At 41.3% G+C, this 24,482-nt stretch overlaps 1 protein-coding gene across 2 annotated transcripts in view; it reads right to left on the minus strand.

The window, feature by feature from the left end:
* Positions 1-592: 592 nt before the first annotated feature.
* LOC124139074 (G-protein coupled receptor dmsr-1-like) overlaps positions 593-24,482 on the minus strand; it is a 52,868-nt gene continuing 28,978 nt past the window's right edge. The window contains exons 2-3 of one of the 2 annotated variants that reach the window (XM_048394174.1): positions 10,737-11,068; positions 593-3,234 (exon numbers count right to left, since the gene is read on the minus strand). In XM_048394174.1, coding sequence (XP_048250131.1) covers positions 2,104-3,204 — 1,101 coding nt within the window. In that variant the 5' untranslated portion in view covers positions 3,205-3,234; positions 10,737-11,068 and the 3' untranslated portion in view covers positions 593-2,103. The remainder of the gene's footprint in view (positions 3,235-10,736; positions 11,069-24,482) is intronic. The other variant, XM_046506068.2, reaches the window with a different exon arrangement.

Raw genomic sequence — 24,482 nt, forward strand, 5'->3', positions numbered from 1 at the left:
CACTCACCCATCCACTCCTACAATCAAACATCACTAGGAGTCCAGACTATCTACCCGCTAGTCTGCCCTGACAGTATGGCAAATCTATGGTACTGTACACATGTTTGGGGTCGCCAAACAAATCTGTTCTAAATACTTCCATTTTACAACTGAAAAGCCACACCGTCTGGAATTGTCTGGTTCAACAACAAGTGGTGTCACAGTGTCACAGTGTCACATTGTCAATATATACCAAAGGTAGGAACACAGTTACTATACAAATAAACAGGTAAGGAATTATGAACAATCGAAAACCATCATCACAATATTCTGGAACGTGACGTCCTGCTATCACAGTAATAATAATTCTTGGGGACAGTTAAGAAATAACAACATATGGACGTCTTTACCGATTTGAAACATAACGATCTATAGACCTGTGATGTTTATGCCACTGGAAGAACAGATCACTTTTACACATCACAGTTGGGTTTAACGCCGCTTTTAACAGTATTCCAGTCATATCGCGGCGTGTCAGCTTAATGTGGGAGGAAAGCCCGAAGTGATGCAGGTCTTAGACGTTTACCACTTCGGTGAAACCCACGATCACGGGTATGGTGCTGACAAACCTAGAAACATAATCGGGGCGAACCGGGATTCGAAGCCACAATAATAGGTGTCTGGCGTGCCCAAGGGACGCAACTCTGCACAGCGAATCGCGGCGCCCCCTGTAAATTTAGATATAAAGTTACGTAAATGTATGTAAATTCACATAGACATTTACGTGAATGTGTGCAACTTAGGAATTTCCAATACTTCAAATATGTAAAATACTTAAATTATATTTACAACCATCGTTTGTGCTAGTTAATATGTAAATTAAATTTACAATTGTTTATGCTTGGAAATATGTCGCATTAAATGTTTATGTTAAACTTACAACAATTGTTTCTGCTTGTGAAGAAGATATTTGTAAACATTCTTCCAGTGTAAGTTCGGGAGTTTGGGGCGCGTGGTCTCAGTTGCCACAACTTGCAGTGAAGAGTGGTGTCCCTTAGACAACCAGGCTCCTGGGTAAAACTCAGAGGTTCGCCCCAATTATTATATTTGATCATCAACATCTTACCCTGCTCGGGGGTTTCATCAAAGTGTACTTTGTTCGACATGCTTTCAATTTGTACAATCCTACCACATTTAGATGACCCCTTGATATTACTGAAATATTGATAAAAAAAGATGTTAAACCTGACTTGCTTATCTATAATTATTTTATATGCACAATGCACGAACAGAGAATCAGCACTATATTAGTCAAATGAAGTTAAAAAATCTGTTTTCCGTGTGATTCCGGGTATGTTTTTTCCCTCCTCTACAAATGGACGCGATGTCACATTAAGTGATGAATATACTTGTAATTTTAAACTTTTGTCAATATTTCAATACTTATTGCGAACTCAAACTTCGTTTAAGACGTAATTTCAAGATCCTTATGGTCTGATATTGCTGCTCCGGTTGTCCCGAAATACGCTTAGTCGTTTCCCATGGCTTAACCGGTAAAAAAGGTTTCACCGTATTTGGAAAGATTATTGGTTAGGGTAATATTAATGTCTTGAATTATAGGGACTTATTTCACTAGTTAGAAGAGTCACATAGGGTCAATGTCCTGTGAAGCCCCGATTGACTCCCGTTCCAGGAAATCTGCCGTCGTTTTCACGCGTGACATTCGTCAATTCGGGTAGTTGTCAAACGGGACATGCTTTTATCCGTCGAATCTTACCAGGAAAAGATGGTCCTGATTTTCGAGTTTCTCTGAACAAAGATCTCGTGTAATATCTATAACACAGGGATAGGGTGCGGGAGGTGAATGCATCACAAGGCAACGACGAGAAGCTGATATGGTTTTGGTGAGCCTGACTCTCAGTGGAATATCATCACATCTCACATACCATCATTACTCAGTGCCACGTCAGGTTGACACGATGGGCGCTCAAGACGCTTAAATAAACATAAAATTACCAATTGTCAGGTAAAGCTGTATTCACATTTTGCCCACGTCACATACCGGAAACGACACTGAGCATGCGCCATATTTTTACAATGTCACCCATCCCTGGTCCGCCTTAGTCATGTCATGCGCAGAATCAACGCTGTATTTGAACGCTCCGAGTCGGTGTTGTTGATGCCATTAGCTACCGTTTGTTTGGCATTGGGCATGACAGCCATCTTTAACAAGTCCATCAGTGTTCTCCTGAAGTCCCTACTCATAGCGCAGTACAGCACAAAGTTGACGCCATTGTTTATAAGGGCTACCATATCCATTAAATCACCAAGCGGAATGTAAACATTCTTGAAAAATCCTTTAGACGTCACACTAATGATGATGAGAATTCCTTGTGGAAACTCCGTGATCAGGAAAAGGACGATCACAATCAGCAACATCCGGGTCGTTCGTGAGTTGTCTAGGGGGCGCTGCATCGTGGCGGAAGTGCAGGAAAGTCGTCTGCGTTTGTGACGCAGCTTGGATTTGAGAGTCCAGACGAGCAGTCCTCCGTAGACTACCATCAAAATACACGGCAGCAACTTTGCTAACAGACTGTACATCCATAAATTCAACAGAACAACTGGCTTAACGTCTGATGTTCCTAGTCCGAGGTTTTCAAAATGGTATATTGTTTCGTTGTTTCCATTCAAAGAATGTGTAAGCTTGTTTGTCATATAGTTCGGGGTAAGGCCTACAGCGGATAATACATAGATCATTACAACGGCAATTCTGGCGCGGACGAGTCGTCGTATACGAGTTATCGCCCCTTTGGCAGGAGAATAAATATGCTTGTATCGAAAAATAGCAAGGGTAACACCAAGCCAGATTGAAACTGTGTGGGTGGCGGCCGAGAAGTTGATATGGAACAAAATGAACTGCATCCATCCCTGGCTGTTCTTCTCAGGGGATGCTTCCCAGGGCGGATACACACAGTAAAAGTGAATAGCAAAGGGGACGTATGACGTCATTGTAAGTAGATCCGACACCGCCAGCCACGTTAGGATACAGTTAATAGGCGTTCGCATGTGCTTCTGGGAAAGGACTGTGATGTTGATGAGGTTCATTGGGATCCCGAACACACAGACAAGGATGCTGAGATAGCCATGGACGCCCGTGTACCATTTGTAGAAGGACACAAGCGTTTCGCTTTTGTACGGTTCGTATTCTGTCAGGTTCGACTCCATCCTGGTTCAGACAAACCACTCACGTGCTCTCTGAAAGGACCAATAATACATTTAAGACATTATAATCATTTGTCGTAAAGTTACATACAATACACATAGGCTAAACTTAAGTTTTTTTGTTTTTGTAAGCCGGTCAAGTGAGCGAGTGAGTGTTGGGTTTAACGCCGCTTTTAACAGTATTCCAGTTATATCAGGGCGTGTCAGCTTAATGTGGGAGGAACGCCCGAAGTAAATTGTAGGTCTCAGACGTTTACCATTTCGGTGAAACCCACGAGCACGGGTATGGTGCTGACAAACCAAGCAACATAATAGGGGCGAACCGGGATTCGAACCCACAATCATAGTTTCTGTCGTGCCCAAGGGACGCAACTCTGTACACCGAATCGCGGCGCCTTAGACGACTGGGCCACCCGTGCCTCCCAAGCCTCCTAAGCGGAATGTCGGCAAAATGTTTAAACATGAGCTCATACGCACTACAATATTGTTGACGTGATGCCGCTGGTGACGTAATATTCATTATTCTACCATGAATTTGGAAATATATTACTCGATTCTGATTGGTCAAATAGAGGCTATTAAATCGCCCTTTCTCTGATTTGAACACCTGGTTTAACGGCCGAATCAGCGCGGAAGCTCATATTTATAGAATAGTACTTTTTTCAAGCATTCTCTGTTTGCATATTTAAATAATTATGTCTACAATTACAGTTTACAAAATGCAAAGTTGCGCTTACTATCAATAGTCAAAGGATGTGTGGCAATACATTTCGTGCCGAAAAACGATAGAAATCTAGAAAGAGAATGTATTTCAAGTTTTGGGGACAATAGACAACTTGGAATCTGACGCTTTAATTATACGACTGTGACTGTCATATCTTTTGCGTCACAATGAGCGATACGACGTCATAATGGTGACGTGCGGTGTAGAACGAACGTTTTGCAAAGCTTGCTTTGTTTTCTATAGGGGTGCCCACCCCATGTCAGCTTACCAAATTGTCGTGCTTATATGCTTTCAATCTCTGTATATTCGAGTGATATATTACTTTGTAAACAAACTGCTTGATCATATACAGTGCCATATTTTGTTTACAGGCTGTTACACTCAAAACACATGTCACTTTTCTCAATATATTTGGTAACACCAAAGAGTTTATTTCCTAATTGTGACGTAATGTGAAATGACAGCAGATGATGACGTCATTAATTACGTCATGGCACTGCTTCCTGACAGGGAAGCAATTTTCTTTTAAGCTATTAATTTTTCACGTCACACTACCGCGGTTAAATTGAATGTATACCCATGTTAACTGACTCAATCGTCCTTATACTTGAAATAGCTTTACATGAATAATGCATTATGAGATTGTCCTGGGAGAAATTGTTACTCAGAAAATGTTGATGGGAGTTTGAAGTCGGGACAAACTGGGATGTCAAGACAATTAACTATTTTCGGCACAATCGTATTTGCAAAGCTCTGAGTTCTGTTCACAACAGTATGGCATTATTAATATTTAAAAACCCCAAACCAGATCTCTTATTCACATGTGAAAATCATTATTTCGTGGATTTAGCAGAGAACATGTCAGCCTCGTCAGGTTCATTGTATGTCTCGCCATACTGGTTTACGATGCATTTGAATATTTGTAATTTGTGGCCTATAACGACTTGATCTTTGCAGCAAATCGAACACGTCGGTGCAATTGACTAGATGCGTGATAGTATAACACGTTTTTGAAGTATTCCAGCCATAGCCAGACTCCATTTGAACCATTGATTTGCCTTTGCATGTGTTTGTGATGGGAGCCACCAGTGGGGCAGGATACGCTCACCTTTTCGCGAATACCTAGCTACTATCATCACTATTTGATAGTTATTCATAAAAACATGCTCATGATATAGTTGGAATCGTACAATCGACTTTTGACATAGATTTCTTATGAATATGGTTTGGTGTTTGTCGCTTTTATTCTTCATTAATCGTACAATGGAAATTCGAGATTTCTTATGAATAGAGAAAGGGGTTTGTCCACACATTGTACCGATGGATGGAATCGCATCCGGGTCTTCATCTGGACTTCCCAAACCCCTAAAGTTTGATGTTAAAATTGGTTACCAGATGTAATTGTCTGACTCTAATATTGTTGGTGTTATTCTGCGATCTGACGGCACTTTAATCTCAGGTGTTTGAATGAACAAAAGAAGAGAGTTCTACGCAAATTCCCCAAATCGTTCATGTGTACATGGTACAAAAACATAGTTTGTTTATTTTTTGTAACTCCTCACATATCAATAAACTTATCAATATGCCTTTGCGTGTGTTTGTGACGAGTGTCACCGGTGGGGCAGGATACGCTCACCTTTTCGCGAACACCTGGTATCGTCTCTATTTGATAGTGATTCATAAACACATGCTCATGACATAGTCAGAATCGTACAATCGACTTTTAGCAGAAATTTCTTATGAATATGGTTTGGGTTTTGTCACTTTTATTCTTCAATAATCCAGCTTAAAGAGGGCGTCCTGTAAATAATCGGACCAGACAAACCAGTGATTCGTGGTACGATCAACGTCCCACACGGTCTACCAGATCCAATCTTCCCGAGGCAAGAGAGTAAACTGACTATAAAAGTCCAGTTTCCAACCTTGCCGAACTAGGCTAGTATTATGGCGTTACATTTTGGCTGGACTAACGAGTCTTTGCATCGTCCAATCAAAATCGCGCACCGAAAACGTAAACTGTAGATTGCAGGATTTGCAAAACATGTGCACCGCAAACTCGTTGTCAGCAGATATTTTCCAAACCTCTTCATGTTTTAATCAAGGTGTTCACGTGATTGGATGCATTTCGCGATGTAAGACCCGTTTTTTCACAATATAGATCTTGATTATCGATCAGATCGTCCTGGCTGGGCGCCACCATTGTATGTGAAGCAAACGCAAGTGATACGAGAGATGGAATCTGATTGGTCCATAGGAGAGGCTTAGACGGGACATAACTGGTAATAGCCACTGGTGGCGCTACGATCGAGCCCAGTAATTCCAGTCTAGTTCGGCAAGGGTGGAAACTGGACTTTTAAAGTCAGTTAACTCTCTTGCCTCGGGAAGATTTAGCCTCCATTTAGTCACCTTGCACGTCAGTCATATAATGCGGGGTGATGTGGTCTTATTCTAATCTGGAATCCGGATTACCTCCTATTTATACACGGAATATTGCTTGTTTATGCGTTTGAAACAGTCAGACTACCTCAAATTTCAAAACACAGAAGGTTTATCTCCTAATTTGATACCAGGTAATTTAACATTTGAAACCCCGATTTACATGACGATCTTAAAGAACAAGAAACAGATTGCTGAGGGGGGTGTCAGTGACATACAAACAAAACAATAATATGACTGTTTTATGATATTTATAATTAAATTTTCGTTGTGTTCATGGAAATTTCTGCATTCTGATTAGCTGAATTGGTCACGTGTTATTGCATTCGTTTCCTAATGAATGTAAAAAATTAAGCCACGCCCACCGCGGCGCACTACTTTTATTACTGGGAATTCCCTTTCTGCTCACGTGTATCGTCATGCACAGGACATTTAGGGACTTTCATGCATATTCATTGTCCAAACTACCCTTTGAAACCGAAGGCCGAGAATGAATGAAACAGCAAACGTGCAGGCTCGCTCGCCTGTTTTTTTCCCGCTCGCCTCGGTTCAACTTTCATGTCTTCGGGTTTCATTTCTAACTAGCATTTCTCCAACTGTTTTTTACCGTCATCAGGGAAGTAATGTTTGAATCACGCAGTAAATGACCATTTCTTCCGGTTCGTTGCAGTCTGACTGTTGCAGTTCTTTTCGCCTCTTGCCTTAATTGACAGGTCCAATGAACATTGTTTTAATCCCACTCTCCGTTGATTGGCTACTGACTGTGTAGGCGTGTCAAGTTATGTTCATAAATTAAACGATCACCTGATCCATGTCACGCCACTGTATGTATTCCTACACCTAGAATGTTTATCAATGTCGTCATTTTTGTCTGTTTTGATATATGCAACTGTTTTGGGTTAAACTATTGTAGATAAAACATGTTTTACGTTGTCGAATTTAATTATAAGCTACGCGGATTCATACAGTTTGCACATCGGTTTTTCGATTCATACCTCAATGAACCGAAAAAAATACACAGTCAATCCTTAATTAATTCGTTAAAGGGGCGGTCGGGTAGCCTAGTGGTTTCAGCGTTCGCTCGTCACGCCGAACACCCGGGTTCGATTCCCGACATGGGTACAATATGTGAAGCCCATTGCTGGTGTCCCCCGTCCTAATATTGCTGGAATAGTGCTAAAAGCGGCGTAAAACCATACTCACTCACTATTTCATTAAAGGATGACGAGTCATTTAGTTTGAGCAGAGGACATACAATAGAGATATTTCCATCATAAAATACACGTCGTTTTATACGTCTGTAAAATATTCATCATTCTCTTGAAAGCGGTTTTGTTTTCATTTCAATATCAATTAAAAAGAAATACTGATACGAGAGTGTGCCGAATTATAGAAGCTATTCGTATCCATTTCGAAATTAATGTATTATACTTGTTCTTCTTCTCTTCGACTGTTGCAATGAAAAACATAGCTACCATTTTCCTTTATAGAGCTGTTGACATTTAGACAGTTCATATCGAGAGCCTATGGGGTGATGAAAGCTCTCGTAAAACCAGATGCTTCTTATCTGAACAGCCCTCGGAGAATATTCAAGCAAAGTAGAATCAGGATAGCTAGTCAATAAACACGCACTCAGTGATCGTGTTCAGTGCGAACTCTCTCTCTCTCTCTCTCTCTCTCTCTCTCTCTCTCTCTCTCTCTCTCGATGTGGATGTGTAAATGCGAATGTAAATATTGGTTGGCAGGTTATGATGCAGCAGCTTTTTTGTTTATTTGTGTGTTTATTTGTTGTTTAACGCCGCACTCAGCAATATTCCAGTTATATGACGGCGGTCTGTAAATAATCAAGTCTGGGATATCGCCGCTTTTAACAGTATTCCAGTCATATCGCGGCGTGTCAGCTTAATGTGGGAGGAAAGCCCGAAGTGATGCAGGTCTCAGACATTTACCACTTCGGTGAAACCCACGAGCACGGGTATGGTGCTGACAAACCTAGAAACATAATTGGGGCGAACCAAGATTCGAACCCATATATCATAGGTTTCTTGCGTGCCTAAGGGAAGCAACTCTGCACAGCGAATCGCGGCGCCTTAGACGACTGGGCCACCCGTGCCCCCATAGAAAAAGGAGGTGGTCTCACTGGTCGTCTTTAATTGTAGTTTAGGTGGGTAAATCAGTGGAAGGTAATACAGTTTAAATTTAGCTTTTGTCAGAGCCACGTTCCACAGAGAGATTTCATCGCTACGATTGTCGTAAGTGAGTTAGTGAGTGGGTATGGTTTTACGCAGCCTTTAGCAACATTCCAGCCATATCACGGCGGGGAACACCAGAACTGGGCTTTTACACACTGTACCAATTTAGGAAATCAATCCCGGGCCTTCGGTGCGACGAGCGAACGCTTTAACCACTGGGCTACCCCGCCGCCCCTGATAATGGGTCAGTCAATGTAAACGTATGGGACTTACGATCGTCTTAGCGCTAAGATCGCTTTATTGGACAGGATTACTACTTTGTTATTGCAAAGTCCTTTCTCTTTTTTCTATCGAGCGGTTTTTACAACTATTACGCAATGTACAAAACCTTCTTGTTAGGATCATTACGTCTGCGTCTATATTTTTTCAGATCATATACAACCATACAATATATGAAATAAATGACGGAAAACAAATAATATTTTTACATTGCAAAAAAAAAGAACAAAAGAAAAGAAAAAGTCGGTTAGCCTAGTGGTTACAGCGTTCGCTCGTCACGCCGAAGACCCGGGTTCGATTCCCGAGATGGGTACAATGTGTGAAGCCCATTTCTGGTGTCCCCCGCCGTGATATTGCTGGAATATTGCTAAATGATGCAGGTCGTTAACGTTGGCCGATTTCCGGAAACCCACGAGCAGGGGTATGATTCTGATAAAGCAAGGACCAAAATACGTGAGAATTTCGGATTCGAAACAAGCACAACTTAAGTGTTTTATAAATGTATGATATAGACATTACTGATAACAATAACCAAAATACACGTCAGTGGTTCTCTGTTGTTTAACGCCATACTCAGCAATTTTCCACACATGAGAGGCCGGCCTGTAAATAATCGAGTTTGAACCAGACAATCCAGTGACTGATATTGCTAGCAACCTTTTCTCGACTTCCAATGACGCGCAATCAACCAAGTCACCGAGCCTGACAACCCGATCCATTAAGTTCCACTTGGGAGTTTGTAGCCAAAAAACTCGAAACACTTGTAACGCCGCAATCAGTAATATTCAAGCTTTGAGGCGCGGTCTGTAAATATCGAGTCTGGGCTAGACAATCCAGAGATTGATATCATGAGCATCGATCCACGCAATTGGGATCGATGACATGCTTCAACCAAGTCATCGAGTCTGGCCACCCGATCCCGTTCGTTGCCTCTTACGACAAGCATAGTCGCCTTTTACGGCAAGCATGGGCTGCTGAAGACCTATTCTACCAACACACTTGTGGTCTTAGACAGGACATGCTTACCACTTTCGCGAACAACAGATTTTTTATGATCCGTTCATATACTTTTCCCCACTATTTTGCCTTTTACGCTCAAAAGAATCTGCTTCGGCAAATAATCGGCTGATTATTCGCTGGCCCTGACGTTATATATTCAGTTTAAGCCTTTTCTAAGAATGTATTTATAAAGTTGATTTAATCATCTATGCAAATATTGTCCTCAGACAAATATTGACTCCACTGTAGTTAGACAGAACTGTGGTTTCCTTCTCATATCAAATCAATGCATACGCGAAAATTTTGAGTGCACATGTACTTCCATGCAGTTTTAATGGTAATTTATACATTGTACATTCGCAAGCACCTGCTTCAAAGGTTTGGAGCATCACTACTAAGACAGAACGTGTAATTTCATTCTCACATCAAAATCAATGCATTCGCCTACAGTGATAACTTCAGTACAGTTTTGATGGTTATATATTGTATATATAGTTGTATAAGTTATTATATAGTAAAACATCTTTTAATGATAAATACTTTTTGTCTATATTAAACCTATTTTGGACAAATATTGTTTCCCCAATGTATAAATGACATTAATGTAATGATGACTGAAGTCAGAACACACCATTTTGTTGTCAGTTATAGAAAAGAAGTGTGTTTTTTCCAGGTCAAATGTGACTATTACGGCACCATTTGTAAACAAACATGACTTTTGTTCATATGAACATGTTATAAGAACTGAATTGGTCACAACATCCGAACAACTACTTGAACAACTACTTCTATGCTATTTTCACCCCAAATAAAAGCGACAAAACGTTTTCCATATCCATAAAAAATGTCAGCTAAAAGCAGAGTCCATTGTATGAATCCTACTAGAGCACACAACAAGTCCTCACCGTAATTACAGAAACGTTCCATCACCTAGTCCCGTGCACACTAGTTCCATGGTTAAGAATCAAGCAGCTCTACGAAAATCCGTCTTCACCAACGCCCATACAACATATTCCAACAGGTCTCTACAAATATCCATTAAGTGATCACAAAATCCTGCGTTCCCGGGCAGTCGGATCCTCTAGCTGTTACACGTATAGATCCATCCTCGTCCACTGATTGTAGTAAGCCGTGCAGGAGTGTTGGTACTCACAGCGTATACACGCTGCTGGATGGGTTGGACCAATGGTGAAAGGGGGCGCCGGGCCTTCGATTCGTCTTGTTTCTCCCTGGTAGTCTGCGGGAAGAGAAGCGTCTTGAGAGACGGCTGGTGTTGTTATATTTCGTCAAAATATGACGAAGGAAAAGGCCAATGTCGCGTAGTATATAATTAGCCAGGACATTTCATCAGAACAAGTATTGGTCTAGGTGAAAGGTTAAAGGCGTTTCACGCGAACACCTGGCCTCGTCACTATTTTACAGGGATACATAAACACATGCTTATTGTGTAGTCGGAATCGTGCAATGAACTCTGTTTTTAGCAGAGTTTTCTTATGATTTGTTGTAGACAGTTTGAGGCCATTTCAAAATCAGTGACAAAAATTATGTCAGATGCAATTCCTTTTTTCACATGTAACATATATTCCAGTTTTTTTTTTCAAGTGAACAACTGACTTGCCTTTGCACTGTCTCAGTAAGATATTTATCGGAAATTGTCATTTGCGTGGTGTCTATGGCGAGGCAACTCTCTGTAAAAAATTGCATCACGAAGACTTCAGCTATTTTGAATACACTATTCGTTCTGATTATCTGTCACCACCAGATCCGGCTCATGTTCCACGCACGTTGTAAACGTTTACAGCTTGTGTCACTCCAGGCTTTCCTCCCACATTAAACTGACACCTTCCTTAAAACAAGACCGCCTCCGTGGTCTAGTGGTAGAGCGTCCGCCCGGAGAGCGGAAGGTCCGGGGTTCGATCCCCAGCCGCGTCATACCAAAAGACGTTAAAAGATGGTACTTGTTGTTACCCTGTCTGGCGCTCGGCATTAAGGAGCTAAACACGGACTGGTCGGCTCGGAGTCAGTATACTGTGTCTGGGTGGGGTATTCATGTTAAACTGCGGCATGGTATCTCAATGTGCTAGCACTATAAATCCGCATCAGTCCGGACTAGTACAAGCAGCCACACACACGCACACACATACACGTGCATGCACGTCGCTATATAAGTGCAATAATCCTGGACGCGACGTTTAACCCCATTTCACCTCACCTCACCTAAAATCATGTTCAAAGCGGCGTTAAACCCAACTCACTCACTTATCCCATAAATGATTTGCCACCCGAACCACTATATGACTTATATGACTATATTCCACAAGGGGACATTTCCAAATTAGACGCATCAGTCAAAAACTGATGTCAGATGCAATTCCCTGTTGTGACTTGTTCCATAATTGTATTCACGTATTTTGTTCCGGTGAACGATCCACTTTTTCTTGCATGTGTTTGTGAAAGGTGCCACCGCTGGTGGCGGCTACTCCATCTTTTCGCTAGCACCTGGTGTCCTCACTGTTTGATAATGACTCATAGACACAGACATTTCTCCTGATGATGGAGAAAAAAGTTTTTTTGATCGCACATTGAACCACTACCAGAAAAAAATGAATTTGTGACAAAAAGAACAACATCAGTGATCGTTATCAAATTAATTTGTATGTCTTGTTATAATAAAGAAAACGATCTACTTGGATCAAGTTTGATGCCAGTTAATTGTCATTATATCTGCTAATGGAGCGAAATTTCTCCTTAATAAACTAACAGGCAAAGAAACGCCACCAAACAATTGTCTGGTCTAAAACAAAACAGACACAAAATTTAGTGGCAGTCGATGTTAAATCATAAAATAACCAATTATTTTAAAACGGTATTTGAAAATGACGAGATAAAAAAACATGTACTTGAAGTTCTGCAGACACGTTTATCATGCTGGGTGCACTGTCCAGTATTCGATCACACCCGCAGAATCGACGTCGAACTCTTTTAAAGTCCCGTGCTACACACATTGCTCAGTATCGGATGTTACCCCCTCCAGCAACGATGCAGGCCCTAACACGACGTCGAACTGAGTACACGAGTCTCCTGACATCCTGATTAGGGACCCTACGCCATTCTTCCTGCCAAGGCATCCCTCGTCAATGGCGGCTGTTAACGTTTCCGAATCCTGCGTCCAAGTTGGTCCCAGAGGTGCTCTATGGGCGACAGGTCCGGTGATCTGGCTGGCCACTGTAATACGGTCACGTTGTTGGCGTTCAGAAAGTTGCTAGTGACTCGAGCTGTGTGAGGGGTGGTGTTGTCCTGCTGAAACAGCGTCCGTTGGTGTCGTAGCAGGAAAGGCAGTACCACAGGCCGCAAAATCTCATCAATGCCCCCCCCCCCTCCAGACCATGACACTACCACCTCCATTAGAATCCACTTCTTGGACGCAACAACGTGCCGTCCGTTCACCACGTCGTCGGTAGATTCGAACCCGCCAATTTCTCTGCTGCCACTGCTGCACATTCCTGGCCCATCTCAGTCTGTGACGTCGGTGGAGAAACGTTAACGTCATGCCCTTGAAAGGTCGAAAGGCACGGAGACCGTACATGCGGAGTCGTCTAGCAACGGTCCTTTCTGCTGACCAGATGTCCAAGGCTGTTTGCGGATGATTACGTAACAGTTAGGAATCTGGACCTTAGGTGAAACACCCGTAAATACTGGTCTTCCTGTGGGGTCGTGGCCTTGGGTCTTCCACTCCTCGGTCTGTCTGCACTTCTGCCAGTTTGCCTGTGACGTGTGACAGGTCTGGAGATGGTGCACGAGAAGCAGCCCATGATCCTGGCAACGTGCTCCGATGGCTCTCTCCGTCTGGGGGCGGTCGGGTAGCCTAGTGGTTAAAGCGTTCGCTCGTCACGCCGAAGACCCGGGTTCGATTCCCGACATGGGTACACTGTGTGAAGCCCATTTCTGGTGTCCCCCGCCGTGATATTGCTGGAATATTGCTAAAAGCGGCGTAAAACCATACTCACTCACTCACTAAAATGCGTTGGAATAAACGGCAATGCGAAATGAGACATATTCATTTAGTAGCATTGTCGCCATTCGATTATTGGTGCCATTAAGGGAATCTAAATTAGTAAGTAGAAACGGAAGAACACGATTACCTGTTCAAATCGATGTCAAACCCAGCGTACCCTATCCAAATTAAAAGAAACATTTTTATTTTTAGTTATAAAATTGTCAGTAAAAATGAGTTAATGAGGTTTCTTATGACTATGATTGTCGCTACTATTATCATATGTATATATAATTCGTTAAATCAATCATTATTCACACACCCCACAACTTACAATGATAATTTCTACATTAAATGAAAAACTAACTTAAGAGTAGAAAAAACAATCAATTGGAAATTATTATTCATAATTATGTTAATACATATGTCAGACATGTTAATCCAAACATAAATTTATGAATCATGTATATAAATTTATGTCTGGATTAACATATGTATTAACATAATTATGAATAATAATTTCCAATTGATTGTTTTTTCTACTCTTAAGTTAGTTTTTCCTTTAATGTAGTATTATTATTGTAAATAAAAGTCATTAGTGTAAATAACATGACTTACCCATAGATTAAACATTGATATTAACAGCAATAGTGAAACTAATGACCACGCTATAAAACCAGATGACATACTCGTTCAACCAGAACTGCTTCAGTGACAAAGTTTTTCTCAAGCTAGAAATTCCACAAACACCCCACAGTAATATTCTCTGTTTGCTGAGAAACTCATGCAGAACAATCAACTTAACGCAGAACAGTAAACTGAATGCGGAACAGTCAACTTACGGCTAATGGAGGCATACTCCAGGCTTTTCATTCACCGCCGGGGGCTGTCGGGTAGCCTAGTGGTTAAAGAGTTCGCTCGTGACGCCGAAGACCCGGGTTCGATTCCCGACATGGGTACAGTGTGTGAAGCCCATTTCTGGTGTCCCCAGCCGTGATATTGCTGGAGCATTGCTAAAAGCGGCTTAAAAACATGCTCACTCACTCATTCATTCATCGCCAAGTATTCTCAGAAAACTTAATCTTAGAAACCAAGCGCCACATCCATACATGTAGCCTGCTTCCCGTTGAAGCAGCTATTCCTGTCATGGTTGAAGTTACTAATTACAACACACAGCTTTCTACTTGATTAAACTAAACAGTCCTCTCCCTTTGACGTTCATAATCAGATACATGGTTATAGGGAATACGTTTCTTGTAATGTTGTTTTCGATGAGGTAGTTCATTGGCGTTGTAATAACATTATCTGGTTTCCTTTCAAGAATGGTAAGGGTTCTACTTTCCATTAGTCATACAAAATGAATGTATATAACCTTCTCGAAGTGAAGTTAGAATGAAGAGTTACAAGGTGTTTGAAGAGACGCATCTCTCTGTGAAGAGTTGCGACCCTTGGTCGTATCAGGACTGGCTGATTGTTGCTCGAATCCGAAATTCATCCCAGTTATGTTTTCTGGATTGTCAGATCTCTATTACTCTCTGCTTGTTGGTGTCGTTAACGTAACATGTGTCGCTTTGGGCTTTCCTACATTATGTACATGATAGATCATGATGCACCATGATCCTCCATGATACCCCATGATACACCATGATCCAGTCCATGGCAACAAGATGGACTTAGGTTCCAAACTCTTCTTTGTTTTACAATGTCCATGACAAGTTCCACCTCGGTTAAAAAAGGTTAGGGTTTGTTTAGATTTAATTATGTCATACATTCTGCAACAGGGGCGGGGGATATAGCCACGTTAGTTGCAAACTCTTGTTGTATTTGACACGGACCACTGCCATCACATTATATACGGTCATTGAATATTGTACTTCCGCTGTATTGTCAACTGCCATTGTAATTTCTTTGCTGTATTTTTTGCTGATTTATAAACGTAGTTAATTTTGTAATCCATTTGTTGATTGTTTTCCACTTGTTGGTTGTTTGTTGGTTTCTCACTAAGTTCTTTTACGTTCAGATTTCTGGGTCAAAATTTTGTTTCAATTTGGGAATCGACACATAACAATACTGTGACCCGAGAGTCCGAACAGGCGTAGAGACGTATGACGTCAGAGGCCTTATCAAGAACATGTTCTCGGAGCATTCAGGTGAAATGGGATAGTCTCACAAAGTAAACTTGAAATATAGTCTGCTTCAGGATCAATAAAATTAATCGTCAAATATTACACATTGACCGTTGATATTTACGTTCAGATGCCTTTCAAAGCAACTAAACTCGATTGCCATCATTCGTTCAGCGAAGAAGAATCAAAGGGGCGAAGGGTTCATTTAGCACTTTGTAATATGACTGAATTGCACCGGCTTACAGATTAGGGGCATAATGTACTTTCAGAGTGATCAAGTCCGCATGACATGACGTATACCATATGTGAAACTGCGCGAGTTCAAAATAAACTTTATCAATATATCTGTAAAACTTATTTATTGTTATTATATATTATCTAGTGCAAAACAAGCGGGTTCATAAAGTTCTTATCATTTTACTCATTTATCCATTGCATAAACTTGACATAAATAAGGTGTACATCATACCCAAGAGACTTAGCAATGCACAATACTATTAGATAACCGGAAACTTCTTAACAGGTACCAGACCGCCTCCGTGGTCTAGTGGTAGAGCGTCCGCCCGGAGAGCGGAAGGTCCGGGGTTCGATCCCCGACCGCGTCAAAAGACGTTAAAAGATGATACTTGTTGTTACCCTGTCTGGCGCTCGGCATTAAGGGGCTAAAACAAGGACTGGTCGGCTCGGAGTCAGTATACTGTGTCTGAGTGGGGTATTCATGTTAAAACTGCGGCATGGTATCTCAGTGAGCTAGCACTATAAATCGGTATCAGCACGGACTAGTACAAGCAGCCACACAAACACACACGCGTACATGCACGTCGCTATATAAGTGCAATAATCTTGGACGCGACGTTAAACCCCATTTCACCTCACCTCTTAACAGGTACACGTGACAGGTGTTTACAAACAAATGTTCATATAACAACATGGGTTCCTTTGATGTTGGAGACAATGGTTTAAGGTGAGTACTTCAATATTATCAGTATTGTCACTAGATATTAAAGGTCGTATGATATATAGAATTAACTACTCGTGTTTTTTCGAGCATCATCATGGTCCTCGCTAATTGCTCCCCAATTTGTGGCAAATATCGATTCATTAAGACTGATATTTATCTATTACAAACAAATGAGGGATGAGTCCCCGAGTCTGATATTCACAGGCCTCAATCGATTTACGCGAATACATACGAAGCACATGCGTCATAATATATTCACGGCATTGTTGACGGGACGTACAATGACGTCATAGCATATAACCGTTGACATCATGTTGATACATACGCTCATGTTAACTTCTCTGTATGCTAATGGTTTCACATCCCTTCATGTAACAGAATACCATTGTTAAGCTCCACTTAAATCATTGTTAACGTCATAGAAGATGGTGATATCGTGCTGCCATAGTAACGCCATGGAACACTGTAATCTTATGTGTGGGACCCTGCATTGTACATATCATTTTCACTCGAACACATCGTGTTTGAAAGACTTGCAAGTATTCACAGCAAAAAAAGTGCAGATTTCCGTTTTCCGGAAACCTTCCAGATACCTTCAGCAACCTTCAATTTTCTTGTTAATTTTCAGAGACATTTTTGATATGTTTCACACTTAATTGAACAAAATGCCCCCCCCCCCCCCAAAAAAAATTTTTTTGGACATTTTTGGGGGAAGGTTTCCGAAAGGTATCCGGGCCGGATCCAAAGTGGGAAAGTATCAGGAAGGTTTCCGGGCCGGATCCAAAGTGGGAAGTTTTCAGGAAGGTTTCCGGGCCGGGTCCAAAGTGGGAAGTTTTCAGGAAGGTTTCCGGGCCGGATCCAAAGTGGGAAGTTTTCAGGAAGGTTTCCGGGCCGGATCCAAAGTGGGAAGTTTTCAGGAAGGTTTCCGGGCCGGATCCAAAGTGGGAAGGTGTCCGGAAGGTTTCCGGAGAACGGAAACCTGCACTTTTTTTGCTGTGCATTAACATATTTTTTTAATTGATAAGTTCACTTACATAACATGATGCTTTAAAAATATTTAAGTCATTAATTCGGCAAATAACCTATTTTGATGTGAAATATAGTCACCTACTTCCTGAGAGGAGTCATACACGCTCCCTAACAATCAGAGCATAATTAGTTATATACACATACATTTTCTTAATAATCTGTTCACTTCTTTGAATAGCTTATTATTCAAATCGATATCCCAAGATACACATGGGCACGTTAGACAATTTGGCCACAGAAATGAAGGTAAAATAAAAGTGTGCTTGCCATAAAAGGCGACTATGCTTGTCGTAAAAGGTGACTAACGGGATCGGGTGGTCAGGCTCGCTGACTTGGTTGATGAATGTCATCGTGTCCCAATTACGCAGACCGATGCTCATGATATTAATCACTGGGTTGTCTGGTCCAGACTTGATTATTTACAGACCGCCGTCATATAGCTGGAATAATGCTGAGTGCAGCGTCAAACAACAAACAAACAAACAACTATTCATCGGGAAGGGATTTACATTCATGTGCATGTATTGATCACCCGACGCTTCTGTGCCTTTGAACACACCTGTACTTATATTCAGTACCTGTTACATATAACCTGTCAATCAAAGTTGAAATTGCTGACTATTCTTATGCTATCGATCAAGTCACATGTGTACCTTTTCACAGCGAATCTCAGGTCGTCAACTGACACTCGTGTGTTTACTTGAGTTTTGTAGGTTGATTGTACGCGCAATTATTGATCGAATTGTTCGATTTTGCAATGTATGTTGAAGGTAACCTTGTACGAAGTTCGTAAAATGACTGCCAATAGTTGCGACTACGTCCACTACGTTCATACACAGTTGGAGTCCGTTCGACAACATTTTCACGAACGTATTGAGAACTAGTTTGGTGTGATGGGGGTATAAGTAACAAAAGCTTCTTTGAAATAAACTGACACTGAATTGTCAACATGTCACTGAAGAGGAATACAATAAGGACAGTTTAATAAAAGCCTCTTCCTTAAAAAACGACCGCCTCCGTGGTCTAGTGGTAGAGCGTTCGCCCGGAGAGCGGAAGGTCCGGGGTTCGATCCCCGGCCGCGTCATACCAAAAGACGTTAAAAGATGGTACTTGTTGTTACCCTGTCTGGCGCTAAACAAGGACTGGTCGGCTCGGGGTCAGTATACTGTGTCTGAGTGGGGTATTCATGTTAAACTGTGGCATGGTATCTCAGTGAGCTAGCACTATAAATCGGCATCAGTCCGGACTAGTACAAGCAGCCACACAAACACGTGCATGCACGTCGCTATATAAGTGCAATAATCTTGGACCCGACGTTAAACCCAATTTCACCTCACCTCCTTAAAAAAACAACAACTACAGTTACGCGATCACGCCTTTTCGTGACCGTGCATATTTATATGTGTGCGCGTGAGTCGTTGCGTATGTAAAATTGTATAGCATGTAAAATTGTAAAGCATGTGAAATTGTAAAGCATGTAAAATTGTAAAATTATAAATGCAGGTTAGAACACGTCTTCTGATTCATAACTAAAACACCCTTATTGAATGCTGGCTCATTTTGTCCTTGCAAGGGGTCATATTCTCACAAGAGTAGAATGTTGAAGCCAGTTCGTGTGTCCATCACCCTGTCTGGAATATTGCTACAAGCGGCGTAAAACTACATTCATTAATTCATCCTTGCAATTTCATACACTTGGCAATGAGAGAAACGTGTACTGTTCCTGCAACTCCGAGTAGACAGTGGCATTATGAATCCTGAACGCCCACCAAGCACGGAAGCCTTTTAGGACCATTTGTTTTTTTGTTTTTTTCTTGAAATTTCAAGATACACACTAAGTTGAAATTTCAAATTTCCAGATAATAAGTTGAAATTTCAAGATAATGATCCTTAAACTTTAAGATACTAAGTTGATTTTTCAAGATATTAATTGCAATTTCAACATATTATCTTGAAATTTCAAGATCCTTATCTAGAAATTTCAACTTCGTATCTTGAAATGACCACTTAGTTTCTTGAAATTTCAACTTAGTATCTTAAAATTTCAAGAAAAAAACACAAAAAATACCAAATGGTCCTAAAAGGCTTCCATACCAAACAGCCCGACTAGTGGCTTTATACGGTTGGTTAACCCGATTCCTTCAAACTAAATTTCCAACGTTTCCCATGGGACTTTAAATAGGACCGTTTTTCCCTTGAAACCAGAATCTTGATGGTTACAGTTGTCCACTGTGAAATCGCTCCACTTTCGTTTATCGCGAAAAGTCATTTATTCATTGCAGCCTTGAATTCATTTGCTTAAATGGAGCATGTATCAGTATAATAGAGCAATAATCTGTTCAAAGTTGGAGAATCACACGAAGTGCACAAGGAGAGATGGTCGGCAGTTATTTTTGATACGTTCCTACCCAGCACTGATAGTGTTTTTTCTCCTATCAGGAGATTTCAGGGCATGTGGTTTGGAGGTCGTGTTCTGAACAAGATGATTCTTTTCAACAGCCCTCTAAGTTTTTTAACAATTGCCCCAAACATCAATCATGTCGTTGAACAATTAAATCGTTGTTCGACTGAAAACGTTGTAATTGAATTTAGAGTCTGAGGTTAGGTTCGGCAAGACTGGTTTAACATACTGGTAGCTGACGGAAATGATACGGGCTCCTTCACTGTATAAACACATTAGAGATTCATACTGCTGTGAGAACGTGCTTCCATTGCAATAAATAAGCCTGGTGGTTAATATTGTAATCTATGATATCTTTAAACAGTGTAAATGTGTGTGTGTGATGTGTACTCTGTGTGAGTAAATATGCAATATGTGCTTCTCATAACTCATTTTAACTGTCGACAGCTTGTTAATAACACTGGGAGAAAAAGCCATATTTTCAATCTTGGAAAGAACGTGGGAAAATGGGAAATTTTTTTTCCAACTTTAGGGGAGGGACGTAGGTTTTACGCCGCTTTGAATATTATTCCAGTTATATCATGGCGTGGCGTCAGCATGATGTGGGAGGAAAGCCCGAAGTGATGAAGGTCTCAGACGTTTACCTCTTTGGTGGTAAGTCGCTGACAAACTTAGCGACTTAATTGGGTTCAAATCGGGATTCGAACCCACAATCATTAGTTTTTTGGCGTGCTCTAGGGACGCAGCTCTGCATAACGAATTTCGGCGCCTTAAACCCGTGCCCCCTCCAATTTAACAACGAGAGAACTGATCATTGCAAAAATGTGAAAACTGGAGAGAACTATTATTCTAAGAATTCATGTTGACTTTTTTGTGGTAATCCTTGGAATGCATTGAAAATCTATGGAATAAATATAAAACGTCAACGTCAAAGAATAACCAGTCTCGGTTATCCTCTGGAACCGATTCCGCTGGGAGTAAAAGATAAAATAATGGTAAAAAATATATGAATGGATAACTAAAAATCAGTGATGACACCAGGTGTTCGCGACAAGAGTAAGCGAACCCTGCCCTACCTGTAGCTCCGTCTACTCACACAATTTTCATAAAAAAGTAGGTGGGTGTTGCCTGACGGCGGCCTGTAGGCTACCCAGACAATTAAGTGATAATCCAGTGACACAACAGAGTATTGACTGATTTTGTTGACACTCGAAACTAAAAAGCATTGGAAATTGATTGAATACATGGGAAATCTATCTCGCGCAATGGGGACGATTAAATTGGAATCACCACATGAAATGTATCGCAGACATTGATTGATTGTTAACGCTTATTGTATCGTAATGTATTACGTTTGGTTCTCTGACCGCCTCCGTGGTCTAGTGGTAGAGTGTCAGCTCGCTCGGAGAGCGGACGGTCCGCGGTTCGATCCCCGGCCGCCTCATACCAAAAGACGTTAAAAGATGGTACTTGTTGTTACCCTGTCTGGCGCTCGGCATTAAGAGGCTAAAAGAAGGACTGGTCGGCTCGGAGTCAGCTTACTGTGTCTGAGTGGGGTATTCATGTTAAACTGGTATGGTTTCTCAGTGGGCTAGGACTATAAATCGGCATTAGTCCGGACTAGTACAAGCAGCCACACACAGACGTGCATGCACGTCGCTATATAAGTGCAATAATCTTGGACGCGACGTTAAACCAAATTACACCTCACCTCACGTATCGTTCTATAACACACCGCGAACGCGTTCAATGACATCATGAATTTAATATGAAAGCCAGTATTGTTTAATAACAGAAACTTAAGGAATGACCAATACTTTCTTGAAGTAAGTTCACAACCTACATATATACAGGTAAACATGAGCATGGTTGTCGTAGGAAGTCTTATAAAAATAATTATTCTCAAAACACTGACAATTAAACGTTCCCTTCGAGTCATTGAATTGTCCATTCCTCTTTAACAAATTAGTGTTTTTACTTTCACTTTCACAATATATACTAATCAACATTTGCTAAGGACCACACATTGTACATTGACTATTTTGATCCTTAGCTAATGTTGAGCTGTATATCTTTGACACGCAAACTGTGTAACTTTAAATGTACATGTTCCGATTACTGGATGAATCCTTGAGAGGGACCTGACTGCGGCGTTGGCATTCCTGGCATTTTTTTCATTCACACTTTCTCAGCTTCACACAACGTCTGAAGATATGAACATCAATCTCTCTTTGAACCCGAATTCGTAATATATAATAAGGCCGTCGCACAAGATCCGGGTTCGATTCCCCACAAGAGTACAATATGTCAAACCCATGCCATTTCTGTTGTCCCCCGCGGTCGATAATGCTGCGATATTGCTTAAAGCGGCGTAAAACCAAACTCACGCAGTCACTACTGCAGTGTACATTAGCGACATATGAATCGAGAACAACAATTGAAACTATTTGAAGCTGGTATCAATTCAAATCGCAGATTATCATTTTTTTTCAAAGATATACCTCCTTCTTACATTGCGTTAGTGGTGCTATATTCATGGATGTCGGACATAGAATGGGTTAGGGGCTGTCGGGTAGCCTAGTGGTTAAATCGTTCGTTCACGCCGAAGACCAGGGTTCAATTCCCGACATGGGTACAATGTGTGAAGCTCATTTCTGGTGTCATTTCCGTGACACTGCTGGTATATTTCTAAAAGCGGCGTAAATCCACACTCACTCACTCAATCAATCACTAGAATGGGTTATCATTCGACTGACATTCGCATGATGGCACACGTAATCACATATATACATAATTCAAAAATTAACGCCAGACAATAATCTCTTATATCTGGCGAAACAAATTTCATAGGGCTTGAAAGGCTAAAGTGTGATGAAAGTTGTGTAAATGGATCACTGAAATTCAGTAACACGACCAGGTTTTGGTGAAATGAAAAGGGTAAACATGTAGTGTTCTACCAGTAGCATCCGCCACTCGCACAAATTACATTTTAAAGTTCCAGTGAGTACTGCAGGCTATATGTAGTTAAAAGTCCATCTGCAGATTATAGCATGGGATAGCGTCACCCATCATGGTATTGGTTTGGTTTGGTTGGTTGTTTAACGCCGCACTCAGCAATATTCCATCTGTATGACGGCGGTCTGTAAATAATCCAGTCTGGACCAGACAATCCAGTGAATGACATCATGAGCATCGATCCACGTCATTGGGATCGATGACATGCATCAACCAAGTCAGCGAGCCTGACCACCCGATCCCGTTAGTCGCCTTTTTCGACAATCATAGTCGCCTTTTACGGCAAGCATGGGTTGCTGAAGACCTATTCTACCCCGGATCTTCACGGGTCTCACCCTTCATGGGATGAGTCGTGTCATGTTCAGGACATTCCTCTGAATGTCTGCCATACATTCTCTAGAATGACGTAACCTGGTATTTGATGTTGAACCTTGATTGAAAAGCTGAGTTTTGAATGTAAATGTTATACCACTATCACTATCGATCACAGCCGCTTCTAAATAATATATTCTGGTCAGGAAAAACGGTGACTGAAAACATATGCCACGATTCAGTCCATGGGGATTCAATGACCACCCGATCTTCAGTTTAGTAGGCTTCAACAACAAGCATCAGGACAGTGGGACATATTCTGACCCCGAATCCCCACTGCGGGACTCGTGAGGGACAATGTAAGGACGTCGCGGATGTATTTTAAGAGCCGACTGAATCCGATCAGTCTTGCTGACATGGACGTTTGAGGATTAGGGTACCCTGATCGCTGCACCAAGTCACTGGATATTAACTCATTATTTATTTCTTAATAACACTGCATCAATGGGTTCAACATGTTATATATCATGGATTCTATATTCGACAGTAATGGTTGCAATTTCCGTGTATTCACGCTGGAAGAACGTTCATCATAAAGGCTGATGACATTTTAGTCAAGTCTTTTCATCCGTTAACGAAGCTGGGAGCTGACTTGTCAGAGAACTCATGTTCTGTAATTAACAACCCTTACCATTTAGATGTATGAATTATCCCCTTGGAATAGTTCTTGACCTATAGGACTGAATGTTTCTTGAAATCATTTCTTCCTGAACGGTTTATAAATGAGACATCTATCCTTTATTGAACGCCATA

The sequence above is a fragment of the Haliotis rufescens genome, unplaced genomic scaffold (assembly GCF_023055435.1).
Source record: "Haliotis rufescens isolate VD_foot unplaced genomic scaffold, xgHalRufe1.0.p SCAF_13, whole genome shotgun sequence".
In the NCBI taxonomy this organism is placed as follows: Eukaryota; Metazoa; Mollusca; class Gastropoda; order Lepetellida; family Haliotidae; genus Haliotis; species Haliotis rufescens.